The sequence below is a fragment of the Delphinus delphis genome, chromosome 14, assembly GCF_949987515.2.
Source record: "Delphinus delphis chromosome 14, mDelDel1.2, whole genome shotgun sequence".
NCBI lineage: Eukaryota > Metazoa > Chordata > Mammalia > Artiodactyla > Delphinidae > Delphinus > Delphinus delphis.
The window spans coordinates 78,897,649-78,923,337 of record NC_082696.1 but is presented as its reverse complement, the minus strand read 5'-3'; the positions used below and the strand labels follow the sequence as shown (position 1 = coordinate 78,923,337).

The following is a 25,689-nucleotide window of genomic DNA, read 5'->3' as shown; positions in this document are numbered from 1 at the left end:
CACACGCGTATTCAATGTATTGTCAGGGAAAGGAATATTGTTAGGTCACTGTTTTCTTCATTGTAGGTTTCAAAATCATGAATGATGGTAAGACAGCAGGGGCATGACCTGTTTATATGAATTAATCACACAAAATAGAATGTTTTGATTTATGAATTATAGTAAAAATGTTCCTCTCAGGAGAGTGGCGTAAACACTTGGTCACTAGAGATGTTTGCAGACCTATTGCAAAGGAAGAGATTCACCAAAATCTCTATGGAAAGTAAGTTCAGGCAACCTCTGAAATGGACAGTTGAGAGGGACGCTGCTCCAACAACGGTCACCCAGCAAAGGACCGTGGAGGGATTCTAAGACCAAGAGCCAGGCAACCTGAGGCGGGGTCTCACCTCTGCCAGCCTTGTGTTAACCTCCTAATGTATCTGAGCCTTTAGTTTCTCTTCTACACAATAAGGGTCATAAGGGTCTTCATCCACACTGTGGGGATTACATGAAAACACTTTGTGTTATATATATATCAGGTATAATTATATGACATACACAGAGCTTGTGTTTCACATCCAAGAGCTACAAACGTGTCCTTAGACCCCAGCATTAAATTCTTACGTGCTTTCGGATCATATTCCTGAGAATACGTTTCCCCACCTTGTTTTAGGCCTGCCTCTTATCTCCACCTTCACGGTTAGCCTTAGAAGTACCACATGGTTCAACCGCAGGGGATTTCACTACATCATTAACATGCCCTGGTGGTCATCAGTTTACTAGCTAATTCACTAGTTGCCTTATGGATTTCCAGGGTCCTTTGCCTCTATCTTACAAGTGGTGATTAAGGGCACGCAGTGGCTCCCGGGATGCACAGTCAGTCCCACTCGGGTAGCTCACCTCCGACGTCTCTCCCTAACCAATCCCAAAACTCCTCTGTGTTATGCTTTGTGGTACTTCTGCTTCTGATGTGAGTTATTTTGAAAAGCAGTTCTATGGATGTGGTGGAGCGTATTTCACAGCCAGGCGAAAACACCCAAGCCTCTTCACCCTTCGGACATTTATCAGGGCTGAACATGGCAAGGAAAAGATGCTTAATCTGTATTAATTTACTAATCTCCCTTTTCATTGCATTCTCTCTCCTCCTCTCTTTGTTTTTCTTTCTTATGTCCCCGCGTATGCCGCGTGCAGTGTGTTTGGCGTAGTTATGCAGCCGACGAGAAATCTGTCTCCATTGCAACCTGGAAGCCGCACCTGAAGGCCTTGCACACCTGCAGCCCCACCAAGTAGGTGTCAGTGCGACAGTCGGGGCTGTAGTCGCGTTTCCTTAAGTTTGTAAAGCAAACCACACATGCGCACACACACACACACACGCATGCACAGGTGTCGATTCGGGGCTTGTCTTATTCTGTGTTGCTCTTTGAAAGATTCAAAGCTGTTTGGTAACAGCTGAGGTGCAAAACTAAATGGATTCTGTATCATTCCTCACCATCCATAGACTGGGCTTAAATATGAAAAGAATCTGAACTCTATAGAGATTTATTTTTACTATTTCATGCTTATTTTCTAATATGTCATTTCGTAAAGCCCACCAGAATTCCTCAGGTAAGTGCCTTGGTTCTTGAAAAACAATGACTGTTTAAAACTCCCCGCCATCCCCTGACCCCAGGCGGGGCTGCTTGGGGAGCATCACGTCTGCACATTTAAGTCCCTTAAGGTCATTTCCCCTCGGGATCCCCTTACAGGATGGGCCTTGAGCTTTCATTTGCAGATTAAACCAACATCAGCAGCGAAAGGAGAGATGAGGTGGAGTACAGTGAGGTGACAGGACCACTCAGAGTACAGCTTGGAATTAACATTCCAAATTTTAAAAAGATGTTACTTCCATTCACATTTCATTGGCCGAAGCAGGTCACCCAGCTGTGCTTCAGCTCTGGGGGAGTGGGGGGGGACCAGGAGGGAGGTGCAGCCCCCCTGTGCCTAGAGGGGAGGGGGCTGGAAAGGTCGTGCACAGGCCTGACGATTGCCGCAGCATCTTTAATTCCCAAACAGTCCTTAGTCCCAGAAGCCTGGACTCCAGTTCAGCTCGCAGACTAAACCCTAATCACCATTTAATGAAAGAAATCCTCAGTAAAACACAAAAAGCAAGTAAGTCAGGGGCGGCCCCCCGTGAGTCATCCACTGGACCAGTAGTCGGTGCCCCGGGTTGTGCAGAGTTCTCGGACGGCTCAGCTGACTTCGTGCGTTTGAGCACCTGCTCTTTCCTTTCAGGGCCCATCAAGGCCTTAGTCCCAGTGGCTTCACGGGATTGGAGGCAGCTGACTAGTGTGACTCAGAGAAACCTCTTCTTACCAAAGTGCAAGAGAACCAGCCAGGGAGGCCCTCACGGCCGGTTCTCCGGAGCCGCCGCCTCCAAGGAGGTCTGCGGGGCCATCGTGAACTCACGGGATCTGTCATTTTGCTTCCCTGCCCAGCCCTGGGCCTTGGCTTCCCATCCACAAGGCAAAGGACCAGAGCTGGCCAAGGTCACTTCTGACCCTGTGGGACACACCTCCTAGAGGTCAGGGTCAAACCTGCGCCAGCACCTGCGACAGAGATTCATTGACCCCAGGGTGTTAGAGCGGGTGCGGCCTAGTGTACATATGGATGAGAAGTCGCTTTGCATTTAGATCTTATAATGTAGGGAAATTCCCTTTTTGAGAATTAGACTCTAAGGTGTAGTATTTTAAAACAAAAAGGGAATATAACTCGTGTGCCATCTGTTCCTTGAGGGTATGAATCAAAAACGGGAACTGTATGGAAATTGTACGTCTCGTCTTTATGAAGGTTGCTAGGTAATGTGTAAAAAGGCTAGTGGGAAAAAAACAAACAAACAAAGAAAGTTCCCAAGTGACAGGAGAGCGTGGGCTATTATTTTATTATATGTGATTATTTGGCTTCCCACTTCCTGCAGTTTTTGGATTAAAAGTCATCCTGCAGCCTGGAAAAACTATTCAATAATGAGTCAGATTCTCCCAGTGCATAAACTATTCTTTTACTCCCGTAATTCTCTCTTTTCTCTGTTGTTTTCCCTGTTTCTACTGGGGACGGGGGTGGAGGAACGTGTATGCGGACACCTGCCTCCATCCTGTCCCTCTGTAGCTACCAGGCCTCAGCCCCACTCCCCTCTCCCTGCGCCCTGCTTAGCCTCTGGGTCTCGGCCTTGTTTACTGAGGAACATGGCTGTTTGCCCAGGAGTGACAAGCAGTGTCCCTGCACCTCTCCCTTCAGCCATAGTTTGCTGTTCCAAACCGCAGTGATTCTTAATCTTCGTTGTTCTTTGTTAAACCATTAAGAACATGGTGGTAATTATGGACTCTTTCCCAAGAAAAATATTCAACACATAAAAAATCAAAACTCTGCCTACAAATTTTAATGTATTCACAAACTCCCTGAAGCCAAGTTCAGAACCTTTGCTCTGGAAGCAATCCCGCTTTAATCAAATGTGTAGGTTTGAGGAGAATAATTTACAATGACTTAGAGGGTTCGTTTTACATTTATAACTAACTGGCTTAGCGAGCGCAGGGTGATACAGTAAGAAATAGACCAAAACTTCTTCCTTACATCGTGTATTTCCTATAACGTTCGGAGTTGAAGAACTTCTGAAGGGAAAGATCGTTCACTCATCCGTGCGTTCGTGCAGTCAGCGCTCATTGAGCACAGTCAGAGAGGAAAACTTTCCCTCTGCCCTTCTGGGTTCTTCTCTCTGGTCTAAGAATTAAATTGACATGAGACAGATAAACAGGAGAAAATCAAACAAGAGTTTGATAACAGGTATACACGGGAGAATCCCAGGAAAACTGAGTAATCCCCCCACATGGGCAAAACCCTCCCGTTAAACACCATCTTCAGCTAAAGACAAAGGAGGATGTTGCGGGTGCTAGTTTGGGACTCAGAGGGGAGAAGGGCAGTTCACACGGGGATGAGGAAGCGGGTGTTTCCTGGGCCAGAAGAGAAAAGGGACAGAGTCCCTCCGATGGAGACACTCTCACCTCCAGGCCCTGCTGAGTCCCCACCACGCCTGGCCCATATTCTTTACAGACCTCTCTGGTGACAGCTCTATTCAGGGGCAACAGGCACTTTACCTCAATTCTTTCAGGCAGTTAAGGGAGAGAGAAGAAAAACTTCCTGAGACTTCTGTCTCTTAAAAATAATTAGCCTGAATTTATTCTCATGCCAAAGAGACACACTTTGGGGTGCCAGATTTTTGGGGTGCCACATTCTGCTCCCTACGCACCGACTGTGTGCACAGCACTGTTCCAGGCACAGGGAATGCAGCAGTGGAGGAGAAAAACCAACAGAATCCCAGGCCTCGGGGAGTGTATATTCAAGAGATAATAGGAAGAAACAGTAAAAATAAATAAGCAAAATATATAATAGAGTAGATGATGGTAAGTGCTAAAGAGAAAAGTAAAGTAGGGAAGGAATTGGGGGAGCGTTCGGGGCTGCAATTTTAAACAGCTGGTCAGGGAAGAGATTGTATTACCAAAAGCAGCAGCAGCATCGATGACATTATCAGTAAAAACACCCACCCGTGCTCTCGTCCCCCCAGTTTAGAGATACAGTGGGGTGCACTGACTGCACATGCTCATCCCAGGGAATAGGGTGGTGTGACAGCCGTGCGGGGTGCGAGAGGCCATGCTGCTCAGACCTGCTGGACACTCTCCTTTCTGGTCCAGTTCGTCTCTCACGTGCACTTTGGAGGTCTTAGCAGTTGCTATTTCCAAGTTTTGTTTTAACAACAGAAGGATTTAGAGAAGGAACTCACTTCTTGATTTTCATCTCAAAGGGAGTGAAGGCTATGCAGGGGTGAAGCACAGGTAAATGTGCTATTCTGGGAAATGAGTCAGATCGTCTGTAAAGCTTCAAGGAGTCGTCAGGCTCCTAGGGTGCCACGTGGTACCTTAGGGTTAGAATTCAGAGATTACCAACTCCAGCGCCTTCAGTTTATTCATAAGAGCACCGAGACCCACAAGAAAGCGAGACTCCCGCCCAAGGACACAGCGCATTTGCCAAGAGCGGGGACCCCATGCCATGTTGCGTAGACCTGAACGTGCCCAAGTGGCTTATTAGACAGACCACCCAACACTGAGCTAGGTTGTCTGTGTGCCTGATGTCCTGCAAGGGCATTCATACTTTGTACAGCACAAAAACAAAATCTGTCCCAACAAGGGACGGAGACACAAGACCACGGTCACAGATGAACTAACCCAGATTGAGTCTGCCTGAACCACAGGGACTCCAGCTTCAGCACAACCCGCACCACCCTTCTAACGGTCTCTGCTGATGCCGGTTAGACCAGAACCACTTTGCCTAAACCATGGGTAACTTAGGCTGATGAAGAGTCTATAGTTTTTGGTCACATGCGGGCAGTATTGGTGCTGTGCTGTCTCGGGTCTGTACCACCAGGGATATATGTCAGAAAGTTGGGTACGTTCATGATAAAGTGTCTTGCTTGTATGGCTCTTGCTCAGAAAGGATTAATTAAGGTACTTCATTCCCCAGTCTCCAATTTGGTCATTATCAAGCGCTATAAATGTATTCACCATTTCTCGTCATTTTTCTTCTGTCTGCACGCACCTGGAGGAAAGAACAAGGGGAAGCATCAAGCAGGTTTGTGATTTCTGTTCTGCTTCGTGTTTGTTGATAAATCTGATGCCTAACAGATGTTTTAACTGCGTATCGTGTGAGCAAAATCAACAAATACAAGGTGGTTAACAGGGACCTTTCACAAGATTGCCTGCAAAGGTTGCTGTTTTGTTGATTTTTTTTTCCCCCCTTGGGAGCATAAGTGTCTTTCCCTAACTCACTCACTGCTTTTTACAATCTGCAGAGCATGGGATGTTTGGGGTAAAAATAATAATTATGGTCTTTGGTTGTTCCTTGCTACTGTTTTCCCAGACAGAAGTCTTACCCAAGTATTCAAATCCCATGAAGCAGGATAAGATATACTCCCCTTCACCAGGGTCCTTCTTTTAAAGTGAGAAACAGTATGGTATGGGGAGGGGGTAGGAGTGAGGGACAAAATGAACACTGTGTCCAGGAGGTAAGAACACTGTGTGCAACATCTCCCGCTCATTCAGAGCTGAGGTCTACTCAGGTGATCTGATCCAAACGAATAGTCTCCCTTCCTTTAGGAAGAAGGTAATCCTCCTGGACACTTCACCACATCAGCTACACTGTGTGGTCATTCTTTCGTGCCTTAGAAGGAAGTAAATGCTGTATCAGACTGAATAGCAGAAAACTAGACCCAGAGGGAAAAGGAGCTGAAAGAGAACATTTTAATCTGGGTTCCTGAGTGCCAGGGAAGGTCTGGGTTTGGGAGCAGAGCCCTGGAGGACAGAGCAGGCGGGTCCCAGCACAGGTGGGGTGACGGGGGACAGAGGCAGAACCAACAGGGAGTCCCAGACACCTGGAATTCCTCTCCACAAGGGACACAAGGCTTTTCCTGTCATTGACACCCATTCTAGTAATGAGGAAACACAGGCAACCCCTGGCCAGCCCTGGGCAGGGGTTGTTCCTTTAGCTCGGTACTGATATACTAATGACACATTTCTTCATGTCCTGAAATCAGCTTTGAGAGTTCTCTTGAGGTGATGAGTCTCTGGGTCATCCATTTCTGCATTATCTCAGTTAACACTTACAACGCTTATGAACCGAAACATAAACGCATTCGTTTACGATGGGAGGCAGGCATGGTCAGATGCACCCACTCCTCCAGGGTAGGGAAGCCTACACACGGGGTGGTGGTAGAGACACTTCTCTTATGTGGCAGATAGAGAGCAGAAGGCATGGGCTATTCCTGGGTGGTATTTCCAGAAAGTTTTAATAGCTTGAAGAGTTGCTCTTCTCCATTTTAGAGAGATTTGTGCCCAAAGAGAGGTTCTGGGCCTTAGACCCTGGAAGAGGCAGGCTGAATAGCCCTGATGCTCTGGTCCTCCTTTGTGTAGACTCCACGCAAACCCCACCCTCCTTCTGTGTGGAAACTACTCAAAGAAAGTTAAACAAAATGAATTATAGCCATTATAAGCTCTTTTAGTCTCTTTGGGGACATTTGAAGTCTTCCTTGTCTTGGGAGCTATCCATTTACAGACTATCTCAAAGAGGAACCTATCAATTTACAGTTAATGTTAAAAAAATAAATAAAAAAAAAAGAGGAACCTATCTCCAAGTCCTAAGGGCAGAGACCCTCTTTGGCAGGGACTCTGCAGCTACCTGAGAATCAGGTCACCTGTCTCGGTTTCATCCTCCAAAGGGGACATTTGCAAATGGTGTGGAGGTGTTTGCTTCAGCACAGCCTCCATGGCGGCGCTGAGTAAGGGGCCACCTTGGGCTGGCGGTGATGCTGCACTTCTTCCAAGGTCACCAAAGCAGAGAGCACAGGCAGAACCCAGGTGGTCTAGCTGCCGCCCCTCGGGCCAAACACGAACCAAAAAGACTACAACCAAACGTTTTAAATGTCATGATGTTAAAATCTGTTCCGCATGCTTGGGACTGAGTCTGTCAAAGCTCACTCCCCTGTCGGCAGGTATACATGGAATATACATGGAACCACTGAGCTGCGCTATTGACTCAGAATCATACAGAGATTTCTGGCTTCTCTGTGGTCATTGGCCATTTGGCAGAAATCACCACGAACACACGGTGTGTTCGTGCGTGGCATGTGTGCCTTACTTCACGCTTCACCCACACACACTCGGGTCTGCTGCCTTCCGGTTACACATCATGTCACCGTGTGTGAAGCTATGACAGGGCATGTGCTCAATAAATACCCCTTGGATGGAGTAATAAAATGCCCCTGACCTCCAGTACTTTATGCGAAGAGAGATAAAACACCAACAGAAGAGGTAAAGAGGAGGAATATAGAAAGAGAGAAAATGAAAAATTAAAAACATGTCAATAATCTGAAGGAAATAAGCTGCAGCCCCGCTTGAATATTACCTTTTCTTCCCCCTGCTGTGGCCCTGAAATGAACAAGACTGCCTAATGGATGCAGTATGTTGTAACAACAATGGCAACATCTCAGGAAATAACAAAGTTGCCGGCACTCCAGCAAATCCGCTCAAAGGAAGTGCATCCTAATGAGAATTCCCCCTTGGAAGAAGCAGCTCTGGGTCCAGAATATTGCCGGTGGGCGCTGGACCCAAGTTCAGATGGACTGACCAGCACAGCCCAAGTGCAGAGCCTTTACTGCTTGGGCCAAGGCTGTATTGATGTGATTCAGATAGACCAGCGTAGATGCGCTGCAGCCAACTCTGTTGTCCTCCAGAGCCTGGAATCTCCTAAATACTTCCTCGGGGGGTGGCGTTGGGGGCGTGGGCCGGGGAGCCGGTTTCTCTGTTCTGAGAGCTTGGAGGGTCCCAGATGTAGAAGAGTCTAATACAGCGGCCAGCGCCCCTCCGGCACTGGCGCCCTCGGACTGAGGGGCCAGGATTGTAGATCAGGCGTCTCTCTGCAGGATGGAGTGGGCACTGCACACGCTCACGTACACCCCTGGGGTACTGGGTTCCCTGCTTCGGGACATTCTTGTTAGATTTTGTCTTTCTACACTGAGGTTAGGATATGTTTTCTAAAAATTCATGTACAGCATCTTGGGCTAAGGAAAGACACGCAGCCCCAAGCTGGTTACATGTTGTTTGTGACAGATCCAAAATTTTTCTTTAAAAATACAACTCGTCAGGGAATTCCCTGGCGGTCCAGTGGTTAGGACTTCCACTGCAGGGGCATGGGTTCAATCCCTGGTCATGGAGCTAAGATCCCGAATGCCACGCAGTGCGGCCAAGAAAGAAAAAAATCCAACTCATCAGTCTCCAAAAGGGCTTTTTAATCTAGCTCAGCTGAACAGGAGTGAACATCGGTACAGGGTCAGGTGTGAATCCCCGTTCATCTCAACTGAGCCTGCTTTGTTCCTCAGCTGAAGCCGTAAACACAGCTTCTTGGGCATCATTTCACCATTCACTTGTTTCCCTCTATCTTCCCACTAAAACAGTTCTAATCTCATATGTGGTGGTAAATGGTGTCTATTGATTTATTTTAATTAATCATTCCATTAAGTAATTTTTCCAACTCATTTTTTAAGCTAGATGGTTCTCTGTTTGGGTATAAATTGTCACTTTCTGAGAAGAGAATCTACCTGTAGACCCATCCAGCTGGATTCAGCCGGTATCCTCACCTTTTTCTCTTCCTCCTTGACAAGGTTGATTAGGTTGTTAGTCATCACGATGGTACAAGAAAGCTTTTACTTCTTCCTACCTGTTTTTATTGCTACAGGTATAGATCATACATCAGAGATTTGGGGATTATCTGTAAATCTCATTGCTTCTGCTTTACTCTGTCTCCTTAATCAACACTTGGTGGCTATGTGCCTGCTTCGTAGTTAAACTGCCTTAAGGCACTTTATGAGGCACTAAGAGAACCCTGCTGGACTTCTTAGTAGGACTCTCTGAAGTTGCTTTAACAGGTACTTGTGAGGCTGTTACAAAGATGGGTATCTTAAAAGTTAAAGCATAAGTGATACTCTTTCATTACATTTCATCCTGTGCTGTGATCCACCAGGTGCTTTGCCGGAACTGCCCCTGCGTGCTTGCCTTTATTAGGTTCTGAGAAGTGTGAGTCTTGGGAGAGAATCTAGAACACGGATGGAAAACACTGTGTGCTCATATTTCTTCTGCATTTATTTTCCACTGTTTACATTTTCTTTCTTCTGTGTACAGTGAATGATCTACATGTGTTGTTAAACTAAACTCAGTAAGACAAGACCGTTTCTCTTTTCTCAGTGTAGTCAGCTTGTATCCTTATTGGCAAAAGGCTAGGTTGTTTCAAAAACATTTTTTTTTAATGGTCTCTCCTTCTGTTCACCTTTATTGATAGAGGGAAAGGATTTAGTCTTTTAAAAACACATAGTAAGACTTAATACAAGAAAAATGCTTTTCTTCTTATATCCAACCTAGAATATTTTCTTCTGTCTTTTGGCACATGCGTTCTTACAACCGGTTATGTATCTTAACTACAAGTGCAGGCTTCATACAAATCAAGAATTTTTTTAATTTCAAAGCAATTAATGTTATTTATTTCATTGATTCCTATAAGTATTTATCTTTAAAAGTTCTGGAATATTTTACTCCTCCATCATTTATACTATGTTGCATTGTTATTTACTACAAAGGTTGCTATATCCTAAAATATTTATATTCTTATTTTCGTGTGAAACAGATGCTAAGACATAGACTACCATCGTTTGGAATGCCTATGTCAAATCTGATTATTTCTACTTAACCATTAAGAGCACTGGATCTGTTTTGAGCAGCACAATTAAACTACACAGTTTGTCCTTAGTGTTTAACTAGTCCTTGTACTAACATATGAGAAACAATGAAGCCAAATGGCTTTGTTTTTCAAGAAAGACCACAAACCCCTGAGCACTTTCCTGGTGGTGACCACCTAGTAACTGCTGCTGTGTCTCCTCACTCCTAGTAAGGTCTGTAGTCATAAGCAGAAGCTCTTCAGAATACACACCTCATGGAAGCAGAGGTACCAGCATCCCGGCTACTGACATGAGATCTGAGAATGCCAACTAACCTCAGGTGCATGACCAGGTTACTCTGCCACCCTACTGAGCCCTGCTCAGACTCACTCTTCTAAGGACTCTTGAATGAGGTTTCCAACCCGCTCGTAATTCCCCTGCTGCCTGTTGCCTGCTTGGACCCTCTCAGCCCTGGGGACAAACAGGCAGGTCCGCGCAGCGCCTCCTGGTGGTGGGACGATGCTGCGCTGTGCACGCACTGGGTTGTCCTGGTTCCATAGGCATATTGTGCCAGAGGCGAGAATTTGTAGGATGCTAATCCTGTGAAGGGCTAAAGCCCTAATTAAGCGTACCAGTAACTCCAGGGTTCTGAGTCCGAGAGGATTCCCATGGGGATGTCATGATGCCGCCCAGTCCCTGGCAGGGATCATCCAGGGGTCGGCTGCTTCCCAGCCGTTTGAACTTGACAAGGGGCTGCACACCATCAATGACCACAGCAACCTTTTGGTTACTTTCTCCAAAGAGAGACCTCTTTGTTGTCTCTTGGGGATAATCTTTCGCAATCTGCCTAAAAACACTGTTACGTAAACCTTCCTCAAAAATCATGTTCATAGGTATCACAGAAAAAAGCCAAAAAATAATGAAAACTTCAGTGGACTCGTGAAGAGTCTATATTTGTAATCAATGTGTGTTTTCAGTAACAGCCACCTAGTCCGTTTAATAGTCATCTAATCAAGATACTCTGTTGATTTCCAAAGGGGAAGCGAACTAGAAACATAAATGAAAGTGACGTTTTTGTAGGAGGACACAAGAACAGATCTTTGCCTTGGAAAAGGAAATTTTGTTTGGCTAAAAAGTTCTGGATTAGGATGTTATTCTTAACTGTCATACAATTATGTCAGAACAAAGACTGAAAACATTACATCTTTTTTCTTTCTAATTTAGTGTGTACTATGTTGAGTTCACTTTAAAATAGTTCTAGAGAATTTTTTTAACATTAGACATTGGCAAACATTCATGTACTTTAGAAGGACAAAAGGGGAAGAGGCACCTGGAACTCATTTATATCAACTTAAGTGCCTTAAATCGTACTAATATTCAGAAAATAATATTATTTCCACTTTCCATTAATTCTTAAAGACAATATTAAATGTTTTATAGGGGCAATTTTTAAAAATATTCTTATAGGAGCAATTGTTTTTAAATATTTTGTTACTGTAAATAAACCATGGTGGATTTAATGCTGATACCTATTTTAGATTTTTTTACTTTTTTAGCAATTGAAATTTTTAAAGAGCGAAAACTAAATTTCATGTTAAATGGTTTTATGATGTTTTTATCAGTTTCCTCTTCATTCAGTTGGCAAAGGAAAGAGAGATATCTTGAAAGCTTGAGAAATAATTTGATATTAACTAAACCCAACCTTCTATAGTAATTAGCATCTGTTAGTTCCAGAAAAGGTAATGGATTAGATAAAGTATAGTGAGAACACTTGTAATGGCAGCTCTGTTGACAAGCCATTCGTTATTCTAAATAAAGGTGCAGTGGTGTGTTCCTGAACCAGATCATCATAAATTTAAATGATGGAACAGATTGGCCGAAACTGAAAAGAGGTTTGAAATTTTTACTATTAAAAAAACAAGCTTGAAAAGAGTAGACACTTTGAGCACCATCCCTTTGAGGATTTGTTTAGATGTTGTGAGTTTTGGATGACATGGAGAACCTAGCCTGGGAATAAGAAGATGCAGCATTACGATGTTATTATTGCTATTGCTGAGTGAATCCACCATGTAATCACACATTGGTCAAGTACAGAGAAAGCCTTGCCTGATGGGATTGTCTTAAGAGCCCTGAACTGCTGACTCCCGTGTCAACCCGCCTGCCTGCTCTCTGCATGTGCCTTCAGTCTGGCCGCTCAGCTGTGTCTGCCCTTCGGATCGGAGCTGTCAGCTGCATGGCCAGAGTGTTTATATCATTACCAGGACCTGCTGACCAGCACAGTTCATTGTTTGATGTGTTTTCACGTAAACACACACACAACGTGGTGTCTTTTTAGAACATCATTTGTTAAGCAACTAGGCATGGAAGAATCAGCGTTACTGTTCTTGTTACCGACACAGCACAGATCCACTCAACACATCTGCTGTTTGCACACTGCAGTTGGGGACAGTGGACGTGGCGGAAAGTGGAAGAGAAAGGGCCTCCACTTGGTCTCGGATAATCCGTATCTGTGAGAATGCTGCCTCCACGTCCCACAAAGGCTGCAGCCAGACTGTGGGCCTCAGACCCTTCCTGTCCACTGCTTCAGGCCTGGAGAACCCTGGGCCCCTCACTCTGTAGCAGCATCACTATTTTTTTGGCATAAAAATGGAAGTGGATTTTTAAATATTTTTGTTGGAGTAGAGTTGATTTACGATGTTGTGTTAGTTTCAGGTGTACAGCAGAGTGAATCAGTTATACCTATACATATATCCACTCTTTTAGATTCTTTTCCGATATAGGTTATTACAGAGTATTGAGTAGAGTTCCCTGTGCTGTACAGTAGGTTCTTATTAGCTGTCTATTTCATGTATAGTGTTGTGGTCCGAGCACGGGTTGGAAAAAGAATTTCCAGACATGAGGTATTTTAGAAGAGAGTGAGTTTATTGAGAACAAACAGCAGAGATGGTGAGGGGCGCTGCGAATCCCACGGGCCCACTCCCTGAGAGACCAGGGAGAGCCGACCCCCTTTGTGGGCTAGTAGCCAACCTTTATAGCCTCAGGACAAAGAAAATTCCTGCTGGCAGGATGGCATTAGGTGACTGGTCAGGAGGATACAAGGTTACTACATGGTGAATATTTTGCCTAGTATGGAGTCGGGGTGGGGTGGGTGCTGTCCAGTTTAGATTAAGAGAGACCATGGCAAGAGTTGCTATGGGGGCTCAGTTAATTCCGTCGTTTTTGTCCTATGTCCTTGATGTAGGGTGTCCTTGATGCAGGGCTCTACATTCTCCCATCTTTTTATTTGTGGGCCAAATCTTTGGCCCCTTAACACCCTGCTCATGAGTAACTATCTGCCTATCCCCATCTCGGGCCATAGGAGCCCAGGTCACTGGGGAAAGGGGCGATGACCGTTCCTAGCTTCTTCCTGCTGGCCGGGGCGTCATGGGGCCCTGAGGCCCAGTGCCCGCTCTCTGTCAGGGTGTATTTACGGAGGGAGATGAGAGTCCGTGGAATGATAAGGCGGCTTGTTCCAACGTAGTCCTTGTGCCAACTGGCTGGTATCCTTGTAGCACCATCTGGAATTGAATCTTTTGAACCTGTCGGGAGACGAACTTAGATAATGTGTTAATAATACAGGGGCCAAGCAACAAAACAGAGGCTATCAGGATTAATGGTCCCAACAAGGGCAATAGCCACGTCCATATCTGGATCCCCAGAGAGGAGAGGAGGCTGGAAAGCCAGCTGGGGCCCTTTTAAATCTTCTATTAATTTGATGTTTTTCTTTAGAATCTGAAGGTCCTCTTCAGCCTGGCCGGAGGTATTAATATAGAAGCAGCCTGTCTGGTTTAGTAGGGCACAGACACCCCCCCCCCCTCAGCTGTTATAACACTAAGGGCCCGCCTGTTTTGTAAAACCCCCTCGGCCGGAGAGCCTGGGGCTGACTGCTGTTCCTTAGTACCTCAGCCTTCCAAGGTTCCTGGACCGTGATGGTGAAATGGAGAACACTCCTCCCTAAGAGGGGTATGCCTGCAAACCAGGAGAGCCCTCTGAAGATGCTGCATATTATTTCGGGCTGGTCAAGAACTGGATTATCATAAACATCCCCCTCCCCCCCAACCCGTGGCTCGTTTTTGTCTCTCTGGGACAGGTCTTAAGGCCTCCTCGAGGAAGGACCCAAGTTGGGAGCCCCTCCTGAGGAAGCTAAATCCTTTGTAGTCATAATGGTCGCCTCTGGGACCACAGCAGTCATTGTGCAGGGGCCCCTCCAAAGTGTGGGAAGATCCAGATAGACCCCGTTACTGCATAGAGATGAAAATCCGGTGCCCCTCAAGGGTACCCCCGTGTGGGTCCCCGGAGCCAGGCCCTGACCTTTTGGGAGTTTTCCTCTGGAAATAGACTGGGGTCCCATGGCCTAGGATTAGATTGGGAAGGCCAAACTCCAAGGAAGTAATCATCTATACATAAAGGGGAGAATCCGGGCTCTGACTGATTATGAGTGTGATCGGGGGATTGGCATAACAAATTCCTGAATGTTAGTTGAATTATGTTATATTTTGGAGGAGAGTCTTGTCGGGAGGTTAAACTAAGTAAGCATCTGGTAGTCACACCAATCCCCACATATTTAGTTCCCAGTGCCAAGCTATTTATGGGGATATGGTCTTCATTAATATATTTCTTGGTCGCATTTTTCCTTGAATTTCCCCAACATAAAGTGAAATTACCTTCATGCAATACATCATATTCATCCTCCTCTGACCAGAGACCCCACTCCAGGCTAGTCTGATTAAAATTGAGGGTATAGTTACAAAGAAAGCCATTTAGCCAGCCCAAAACGGGTCCCCATCCATCCAACTTGCAGACAGTCCTTTAAATTATGTCTTTTCCAGTATGCATAATCCCCTGATTGTAGGTCTGGGGCATCTGATCTTCATCCGAAAATAGATTACTGAGATAAGCTTTAGAAACAAACTAGAGTGTCCTTTAATAATTCAATTAAACTTTTTAGCAATATAACATAACATCAAGGAACTATCTGAGAAGTGAGTCTCGGTAACACAGACCTTAATTAACAAAACTAGAATTTAATGTTCAGTGAAACGTAATTTTTTTTTCTCATTGTGAGGGCATTAACCCTGCAGCCAGGGAAGGCTTTACCCCATCAAATGAAAAACGAGGTTTGTCAGGGAGCTGGAAAAAGCCAAGCAGCCCTCTTGGATTTTCCATAGCCCTGACTGATTGACAGCTATTGTTTACCCATTTTAAATTCCCTGGTTTAGGAATAGACTGTTGCCATGTTTTAAGGACATCAGGATGGCAAAAGTCTGGCAGTGAGGGGTTGATATTTGTAGAAGCAGAATGAACTTTATCTATGTGTGCCAAGATCTTCATAGATCATTGTGAAATAATATTTATTTACCAAAGTAACAAAAGATTTTAAAAGTAAATACAAATTGCTTAAAGGCAAAGAAATTTACATAGTCTGTTATTAAAAGCAACATTCCAAGAAAACTTTGTTCTCTTAACAGAGAGAGAACGATATTTCAGCCTGGTCTCACTAAGCTTGGCCTGATGATTTATATAACTGATCATATAGGCTTTCTGCATGCAGAAATTTTTATAAGGAGTCTCAGACTGAACTTTTAACAGACCTCTCAGGGCTAGGAAATTCACACCAAGGGCCTGTCACAGATTTCGCTTACCAGATCTAGGGGAATAACTCCCTTTTCAAGGTTCCCAAAATACCTTGAGATCTCTGTACCTGTTAGTGAGGTAGCCTTCCTAATTTATCTGATAAAGCTGCTGGGAACCTAAGAGTTTCCCATCTCTGGAGGAAGCAGACAGAGGCAAGAGGTAAATGTTTCAATTTTGCTCACAAAGGTATAATTTACCAAATTACCGTAAGTCAGAATTTGTTTGAGGGGAAGGTTTTCCTTACACCTGGAAAACAGAGATTCAAACCAGTAATTTTTCAGATAGAATGCAAATTTTCTATAATTATAGAAAATTATAACCACATTTACCAGTTCATTCAGTCCTTGCTAATTAATCCTTTTTGTTAACAGCTTTATGAAGCCATCAGGTTTTTCATTCGAATTCTTCAATTTCTTACCAAGTTTGGCATTATAGTCTGAAAGTCAGAAACTTGTATTTATTCAAAAGTCCTTTTTATAAATCTTCTTGAAGAGGAAGCATTTTTGCAAAGGCATTAGAGTGAAACTGTAAGTGTCTATAATGACAAAAGACTTATGAAGGCATGGTAAGAAGGCACCTTTAAAATCTGATCACAATAAAATTAACAAAGTAACTTGGTTACTGTTGTGGAACACAGCACTTAAGGAAGCAATAGTTATTTACTTAGCCAAGGTAACAATAAAAGATTTCAAAGGCAAGTACAGAACAGATCACTTAAGAGATAAAGAAATTTAAAATCTGTTATCAGAGGCAGTTCCACATTTTAAGAAAACTTGTCCTCTTAACAGAAAGAAAAGCCAAATTCAAGTTTTGCACCAGTTTACTTCTAAAATTCATTTACTTAATTAAATTCATTATAAACTTAGTCAGTCCTGACCATGCATAAAACTCTTTCCTCAGGGGCCACTTTTCACAAAACTTTCTATTACTTTCTGTATCTCTCACTTTATTTTTCCATTCAGGAACAGTCAACTCTAAATTAGACCTACTTCCTTTTTTCTTAATAAAATGTAATTCCATTCCTCATACCTTTGTTTACTAAAAACATACATCCTACTTTCCTTAAGCAACCATGAACTGTCCTTTATGTCAGCACTCTGTAGATTGGTAAACATACATCCAAATAATAAGTTTTTAAGAATGTGCTTTCTTATAGAAAATATCTCAGTGTGGCACCAAACACATTTTTTTAATAGTTCCAAACCTTTTGTTTCTCTGTAAAAGGAAGCCAATGTTCAGTAATTAATGTTTCAGTATCTTATTTTATTTGGAAATGGCCTAGTTATTTAATAAACTTCCATCCTTTCACTTAATTTAGCACAACTCTAAATGTTTTAAGTTGTCGAATATCTGGAGAGATTATTCTTAAGTAGACATTTCTAAAACGTAATTATTCCTAAAAGGTTCACTCAAAACTCTTTATCTTATTTGTATTTTCTTTTCTTAAAAGTTTCTTTACATTGGGCTTCCCTGGTGGCGCAGTGGTTGACAGTCCACCTACCGATGCAGGGGACACGGGTTGGTGCCCCGGTCCGGGAAGATCCCACATGCCGCGGAGTGGCTGGGCCCGTGAGCCATGGCCGCTGAGCCTGCGCGTCCGGAGCCTGTGCTCCGCGATGGGAGAGGCCACAACAGTGAGAGGCCCGCATACTGCAAAAAAAAAAAAAAAAAGTTTCTTCACATTGAGTTATTTTCATTGCTGACAAATTTGCAACAGATATAATAAGATCTTATTTAGTTTATATTAAAGCTAGTCACAATAAAAGTATTATACTTAATGTTGATGGCTCAAGACATGTCTATATTAATTAGATCAGCAAACAAAAACATTAACACCAGGTATTAATTTAATATTGACTATTTCCCAGTTCACGTGAACCTGAAATTTAGCTTAATTTTTCTTGTTTTAGAATTGTTTTATTTTGTAAGTGCTTACTTTTCTTTTAAGCCAATTAAATGGAGCTCATTTACAAATTAACCTCAGCAATATTATCCAAAGACACAGACACATACTGAGACATAAACATATATCCAGGCCGTCAGAGATCTCATAGTTTCCACTTGAGATTTAAAATGTCTCTTTGCCTCTTTTTTTTTTTTCCCCTTGGCTTGAAGTTCTACTAATTAACCCAAGGCTGAAGTCTCAGGCAAAGTGGGCTGTTTGTAGCTCAAGGACATGATAAGAGTTGACTTCAGACTTTTTCCTAGGCATATTTTTGTTCTCTCAGGGTCAGGATTCTGAAAAAACTATTTCAACAGACTAGCTTTTTCTTTTTTTTTTTTTTTTTTTGTTTTTGTGGTATGCGGGCCTCTCACTGTTGTGGCCTCTCCCATTGCGGAGCACAGGCTCCGGACGTGCAGGCTCAGCGGCCATGGCTCACGGGCCCAGCCGCTCCGCGGCATGTGGGATCATCCCAGACCGGGGCATGAACCCGTGTGCCCTGCATTGGCAGGTGGACTCTCAGCCACTGCGCCACCAGGGAAGCCCCAGACTAGCTTTTCTAACTGCACATGCAAAAAGAAACCCCTTTTGCAATATCAAAAAATTTTTATCTTAACCAGTTTTCTCTGGAGTCTAAAGAATACTGTGGCCATCCTGACTGAAGGAACCTAACTTGTTTTGAATTTGGGAAATGTCAGAGATTGGAAAGGGAACATGGACTCTAATAGTGCCCATGTCTCCATTTGCTACTTCCTGGCGTTGGGCAGGCCTGGATCTTGTGTGGGGAGGGGAGAGGGGCTTTCGCCCTGATAAGGGGGTGGCTGATGGGGAGCTGTGGGTTGACATGGAGTCGGGGGCTGAAGCAGGGGGTTCATGGGGCGGGGGACAGGAGAGGTCGAGTAGAGGGTCATCTAAGAGATCTGCTGGAGAGGGAGACGGGGGGGGGGCCAGGGGGATAAGGCGGCAACAGAAAGACACGTGTGGCATGAGTCCCTCGGCTCCGGATGCTGACTACGGGCCATAAAGGTCTGGATGTAAGGAACCTCTGAGTCCTCTCCTTGTTTCCGCCAAAAGAGATCAAGTTGGAGGATCGTGTTATAATTTAGTGTGCCATTAGGAGGCCACTGTTCTCAGTCCCGCAGTTTATACTGGGGCCAAGCCGTGTTACAAAAGAAAATGAGCCTCTTCTATTTGAGATTTTCAGGGTAAAATTTTTCCCGTTTCTGAGGATACAGCCGATGGGTGAGTCTGAGGGAGGCTCCCGAGACATAGCAGAACCCATTCTTAGCCTGTACGCCATAGAAAGGGGGTACTGAGAGTCACCAGCTGACAGAGAGGCGTCCCCTTTGTCCCGGTGAGCTCTCCATGTGACTAAGGCACAAAATGGGCCGACTGTCCCAACAATCGCGTCTGACCGTAAGCGTGCGACTGAGGCACCATGCGACTCGGGCAGGGAAGAAAGAAAAGAGAGAGAGATTCCCGGGACCCACCAGGTGACTCACCGCTTGGCGATGCCCTGAAATGTGAAAAGCACTCCTGGGATGGCTCAGAGGCAACACTTAGGCTCCTGTAAGTCAATCTGGACGGAGAAAAAGGTGAAAGTGTAACAGAGAAGACAGGCTGAGGAATCGGCCTTGTAGTCCTGCCGGGAAGGCGGCGGCCAAGGGGAGGGGGCTCAGCGTTCTGCTTGAACCAATACGTGCCTCACGGTGCACGGAAGTTGTCTTGCTGGGGACAGATGCGCTAACAGCCTGGTCTGTTCCCTGACCCCCTTATCCTTTCACAGGAGTCTTAAAGCGGCAAGCGCCCTAATGGCTTTTAAATGCCTGACCTGTGCCCGCATAATATCAATCGGCCTAGTCCGCAGTCAGGAGGAAGACAGAGGGACCCTCACCCGTTCTGGGCGGCAGTTACTGGGGCAAAAGCGAGCCGTGGAGCCTTCGGAACACACCAGGGTGTGGCCCTGGCCAGAGTTCCTCTGTTGCTTTCACGGAAGCTTGCCTGTTCACAGAGGTCCCAAGGAATGAGGAGAGGAGGTGGGGGAGGAGATGTCCCCGTACAGGCCACCAAAATGTCGTGGTCCGAGCGCGGGTTGGAAGAAGAATGTCCAGACCTGAAGAATTTTAGAAAAGAGTTGAGTTTATTGAGAACAAACAGCAGAGATGGTGAGGGGCGCTGCGAATCCCGCGGGCCCACTCCCTGAGAGACCAGGGAGAGCCGACCTGTGGGCTAGTAGCCAACCTTTATAGCCTCAGGACAAAGAAAATCCCTGCTGGCAGGATGGCATTAGGTGATTGGTCAGGAGGATACAAGGTTACTACATGGTGAATATTTTGCCTAGTATGGAGTCGGGGTGGGGTGGGTGCTGTCCAGTTTAGATTAGGAGAGACCGTGGCAACAGTTGCTATGGGGGCTCGGTTAACTCTGGAGTTTTTGTCCTATGTCCTTGATGTAGGGTGTCCTTGACGTAGGGCTCCACATATAGTAGTGTGTGTATGGTAATTTATCCCTCCCCCCATGGCGTCACTTTCTAATGAATAGCACAGTAGTTTATAAATGAACAAGAACACAAACAGACTGGGTCCACAAAGCTTCATACAGTTCATCTGATGCCCACAAAAGTCCCTCAGCTATGTTGCTATTTTTATCTCCAAGCTAGAGGCCAGGCCTCCAAATCCAGGTCTCTGATTGCAGTCTGCCCTTCCCGGCCCTTCACGCCCGACCCGTGCTCAGGAGGGCCCGGAGGTGCACTCTGTGTTTTGCTGCCTTGTTAACACTTCCTTTATCAACCGACCTCAGTTCAGGCCTAGCTGGTGTCTGAGAACTGAACGTGAACAAATATAATTTACCAGGAGCTGCCAAGCAAATCAATAACCTGTCGAATATCAGGAAACTGCTGGTGAACACAGCATCTCATTCCATCAGTCAGTCATCTCGTTCATTATAAGCTGTGTTCGTTCTACCTTGTGTGGTTTTTGTCTCACCAGAATGAACGTGGTGTTAAGTGTCGTATGTTTAATATTGTTTGCAGTGCCGCCAGCCGCTCTGAGACTGCATGGATCTGGAAATCGTAATCTTGCCTGGAGTACAAAATGCATGCAGCCTGTAGATACATGTGCATGTGTAACTGTCATCCCCATTTTCCCGTACAAATGTTTTAGAAATTACAAAGAGATATGCTCCCCCCCGCAGAAAAAAACAAAAAACAAAACCTTTTTTTTTAGGTCTCAAAAGTTGAGGTTAAATCTAAAATCTGTTTCTAAGGCGAACACCAAACCAGTTCTCTGGCCTTTCCAGTGTCATTGTGCACAAACCGCTGTGCTTGGTCTCAGGCTTCGTTGAATCCAGGAAGGGTGTGCAAAACTGTGGAATGAGACGGACTTGAATGCAAACAGAGAGGTTCAATAAAGCTTAAATTTGCAATAAGGGAAAACTGTATCGCTGTGCCCCTACTTGCTAAGAACATTCTGTGTATTGAAGTACATGGTCGTATGCAGTTTCATCCGAGCATTTACCCACGTGGGTGGACGGCACTGCCCGAAACGTGCTAACGCTGCCCTGTGCTCCGCCCGCAGCCAGAAGCTCAGCTTCAAGGAGCGCGTACGCATGGCGAGCCCGCGGGGCCAGAGCGTCAAGAGCAGGCAGGCCTCGCTGGGCGACAGGCGGTCCCCCAGCACGGACATCACCACCGAGGGCAGCCCCACCAAAGTGCAGAAGAGCTGGAGCTTCAACGACCGCACCCGCTTCCGGCCCTCGCTGCGGCTCAAGAGCTCCCAGCCCAAGCCGGTGGCAGATGGTAAGCCCTTTTCTCCGTAACCGTTTCACTGTACGCTCGAGATGATGAGTGGTTAATTCTCTCCGGTGCCAATCACAGAAGGAAGGATTCAACCCCAGGGGAAGAACTGTTTGTTTTCTTGGAAATTTATTCCCTGCTTTGGGCGAGTGTACAGAAGTTTACTTTTGGAAGCAACTTTGACAGCTAAGTCTATGTTTCAGGGAAGTCAGACACAGTGTTGTTAATTCTTCACTCATATCTCCAGCATATCGTTATTTCTCAGGCGAGGTGCGTATCAGGTCAACAGGACTGTGCTTGAGACGCACAGGACGTGTCTGACCTGCAAAGGCCCAAAGATGGCCAGGTGCTCGGGAACCTTGAGACACAGGGAGAAGGGGCCAGAGCCTTTCTGGACCCAGTGAGGATGCGGTTCCTTTTCTGCTAGGCTCTGTTCTCCCCTAAATCAGAGCCCATTGCTCATCTTTGTTAGAGAGGTTCTCACTGAAAGTTCTTATCTAATGATAAGTGGAATTCAGGTTCTTCTTCTGAGAGGCATTAACCTATTTTATTTATCAGATTTTGTGGCAGAAGCTTACTTGCCAACACGTTTTATTGAGTGCCATATGATTTCAAGGTTTATGAAGTAAAACATTTTGTTCTTCATTTAAGATTAGCTTGGCTTTCCTTTTAAGAACGCCCCCCAGGATCTCTTATCCTGGGCAAAGAACCAAAGTCAATCGCATCTTCCATTAACACGGAAAAGCCCGCAAAGGCCGTCAGCCCCGCTGTGTGCACTCCCGAGCAGAACCTGCGTTCTCCCAGGCAGCGGGATAAAATTAACAACCCGGGCCCACAGTGACCTCAGGCTCCCTCGGCCCCCGGCCCTCCCAGCCCATTCAGAGCTCGTGGGGCCGCCCCCCGCTCTCGGGGATGCCCCCAGAGTTCCCTCCTCACACTTCACACCCGGGAACGTCGGGCTCTCCCAGCAGCGCCCAGTGGCTGACCCGGCACAGGCCCTCCTGGCGGAGCTCGCAGCTGCCATCTGGGCTGCACACCTGACCCGCCAGGTGCCCTCCTCCTGCCGCTGTGCTAAGGTGGGAAGTGCTCCCCCCAGCACTGGACACCCCTCCCGGCCCTACACCAAGCCCCCAGTGTCCCGAGTCACTGGCGGCACAGATCTCAGTGTCCTCTGGTCTCCGCACTCTCCTCCCTAGGAATTGGCTGAAAGCCCATGAACAGCTGAGTCAAGAGTTAGCAGTTACAAGGCTTGTGTAGCACTCAAAATAGACTTGCCAGATATAAATGGACACATGATTTCTGGAAGGCAAGTTGGCAACAGATATCAAGAGGCCTTTACATCTGCCTAAGCTTGGACGCCTCCCACCCACCAATTCCATTTCTAGGATACAGTCGATATAATGAAGTAGCAGACATTAGAAAAGATGCTATAAGTCTAAAATTATTGAAATAGATAAAGGACCACAAAAAGTAAATTATTCCATCTTGGCTGTGTGTGGATGTGTGTGTAAATTCATATATTTATAGTAAAAGTTCTGGAAAGATTTATAACAATGAATGAACAGTTACCTCCAAGAGGTAAGATCAGAGTTATATTTTGTTTCTTCATGTTGTTCATCTGTATTTCCTATTATTTCTACAATGAACATGTAAAGCTTTTGTGATAAAAAGGTAGAAGAGGATTTTCTATTAAAAAATCAGGTCCTCCTCTCAGACACTGCCCTTTTCCTCTCCCTCACTCTGGGGGCCCTTGGTCTAACTGGTGGCCACCAAACCCCTATCCTTAGGTGGCGTTCCTCCTGGTCTCCGTGCCGGGGACTAGCCTTCACCGAGGGTAGACGTGGACTGTCTAATGAGGTTTGACAGCTCCTACTACGAACAGAACTGTATTAGGCTCCAGGGCTGCCATAACAAAGTACCACGGACGGGGTGGCTTAAGCAACAGAAACTTATTTTCTCACAGTTCCGGAGGCTACAAGTCTGAGATCTCCTTGGGTCACAGACGGCCACCTTCTCCCTGTGTCTCCACTTCTTCCCTCTGTGCATGTCTGTGTCCAGATTTCCTCCTCTTATAAGGACACCAGTCATATTGGATTAGAACCCACTCAGATGACCTCATTTTAACTTCATTATCTCTTTCAAGACCCTGTCTCTGAATTCTCAGGGACTGAGGGCCGGGACTTCAGCACATGGAATTTGTCGGGATGCCATTCAGCCCATACCGGAGCCCCTGCAAACTCACAGCATAGCATCCCCCGGGATGCACACAGCTCCAACCCTCGCCCTGGGTCCACACGCACTGGAAACGCATGTATTGCCACAGCGGGTCCTTACCCTTCCAACGTGGGCTTCAGAAAGCATCGCTTCCGTGCTGTGAGGTCCTTACGGTTGGCTGAGCACATCTAAATATAAAAGTCAGACAATCCAGATTCTGAATATGGAAAATGAATTCTACTTGTATGTTTGGCCAGAGGGGAAGCATTTTTCAAAGACTCCTAGAGTCAGCACTATCCATCACACTCTTTTCAGTTACTGCAAAGATGTCTCAGAGGTCAGACAAATAGAAACAAGTCCTGTTCTCTTCCAAACCACAAATTGGAAAGGTCTCCTACCATGCATTTTCTCCCTCATCTCGTACAAGTGCAGTTCTCTTTGGTTAGAGGGGAATTGCTTTTCCCTGGTTGATACCTGTCTGAATTGGTTCTGAGTCCCCCAAGTGACAGGAGGCCGACTGCTGTCCTGTTGAAGTAGCTTTGTTGGCCGCCCACCCGCAAGAGACCATGACTCCTGACTCCTTGCTCCGTACAGTAGCCCAGAACCTTGACCTCTGATTTACCTCATGGTTAGATGTTGGGAAAACAGAAATTCACTTTTTATAGAAAAAGAAAACTGAAGTAGCTATCAAATAAATGTAGACTTCAATTTATACATTTTTATATATAGTGCCTCTATATGTTTTAAGTATTTCTAAAATCCACTTATTACCCATAGAAAATAATATATAATACTGCATCCAACTCCCAATTATTCTGGATCTATTTGCTCATTCGCTTCTGGGGCTCTTTTTTTTCTACTTCTGTTTTCCCTTTACATATTTTAGGCATTTCAATGCCCATTAACAGCTCAGGGAGAGTGGATGAATAGCAGAGAGAAAAATAGAAATTCAGACTGGCCTTGAGGTTAATAACTAACTTACATTTGGAAAATAATGAGCCTGTTAACTAAAAGACACCATAATAGGAAAACTAAAGAAATTTAAGGTTAATCTGTAAATTTTAATGATTCTTCCCAAATCTGATAGCCTTTACTACAGATGGTATTATTGTTATAATTTAATGACTCTTACAAAAGGTTATTAAGTATTGCATGTTGTTTTTATTTGCTATCATTTTTGATGAAATTTACATGTTACATTTTAAAGGACACAATTTAAAATTCCACATCCATGTGTACCAGAGAAGTGGACAGTAACAGGCAGATGCTGTCACCAGAAATTTACAAAGAGCAAAAGGAAGAAAGTAAACTGTAAGGGACTAGGGTGGTGTTGCCTGCCATAGCAAACTGATTTTGACCAATATGATATGAATAGTAGTTTTAGTTTATAAATCTCATAATAAGAGAGAGAAATGTTCCACTAGTCAATCAATAGTATTTAAGCCTCTTCATACAATCTCAGAATTTAGGTAGGATATGACTTTTTTAGATTCCATATATAATGAGTGTGTGATCTTGCATTTTGTAGCCTTCTGTGTCTGGCTTATTTCAATTGGCATAATGGCCTCCACGTTCATCCATCTTGTTGCAAATGGCAGGATATCTTTCTTTTTCAAGGATGAGTAATACTCCATTGTATAACTTATACCACAATTTCATTTCACTATATGTATATGTATATCAAGTCATCATGGTGTACACTTTAAATATGTACAATTTTCATTTTAAAAATAAATTAGGTGACTTAAAAATATTTGTATTTTAATATATAAGAATAATAATGATGAAAGTAACAGTTATTGGCTG

General features: G+C 44.9%; 1 protein-coding gene across 5 annotated transcripts in view; it reads left to right on the top strand.

The window, feature by feature from the left end:
* The window catches only part of KCNQ5 (potassium voltage-gated channel subfamily Q member 5), a 580,339-nt gene that overhangs the window by 499,295 nt on the left and 55,355 nt on the right, over nt 1-25,689 (top strand). Inside the window, exons 8-11 of one of the 5 annotated variants that reach the window (XM_060030359.1) lie at nt 1,171-1,265; nt 5,605-5,631; nt 10,492-10,548; nt 21,452-21,672. In XM_060030359.1, coding sequence (XP_059886342.1) covers nt 1,171-1,265; nt 5,605-5,631; nt 10,492-10,548; nt 21,452-21,672 — 400 coding nt within the window. The remainder of the gene's footprint in view (nt 1-1,170; nt 1,266-5,604; nt 5,632-10,491; nt 10,549-21,451; nt 21,673-25,689) is intronic. The other 4 variants (XM_060030361.1, XM_060030360.1, XM_060030362.1 and 1 more) reach the window with 4 other exon arrangements.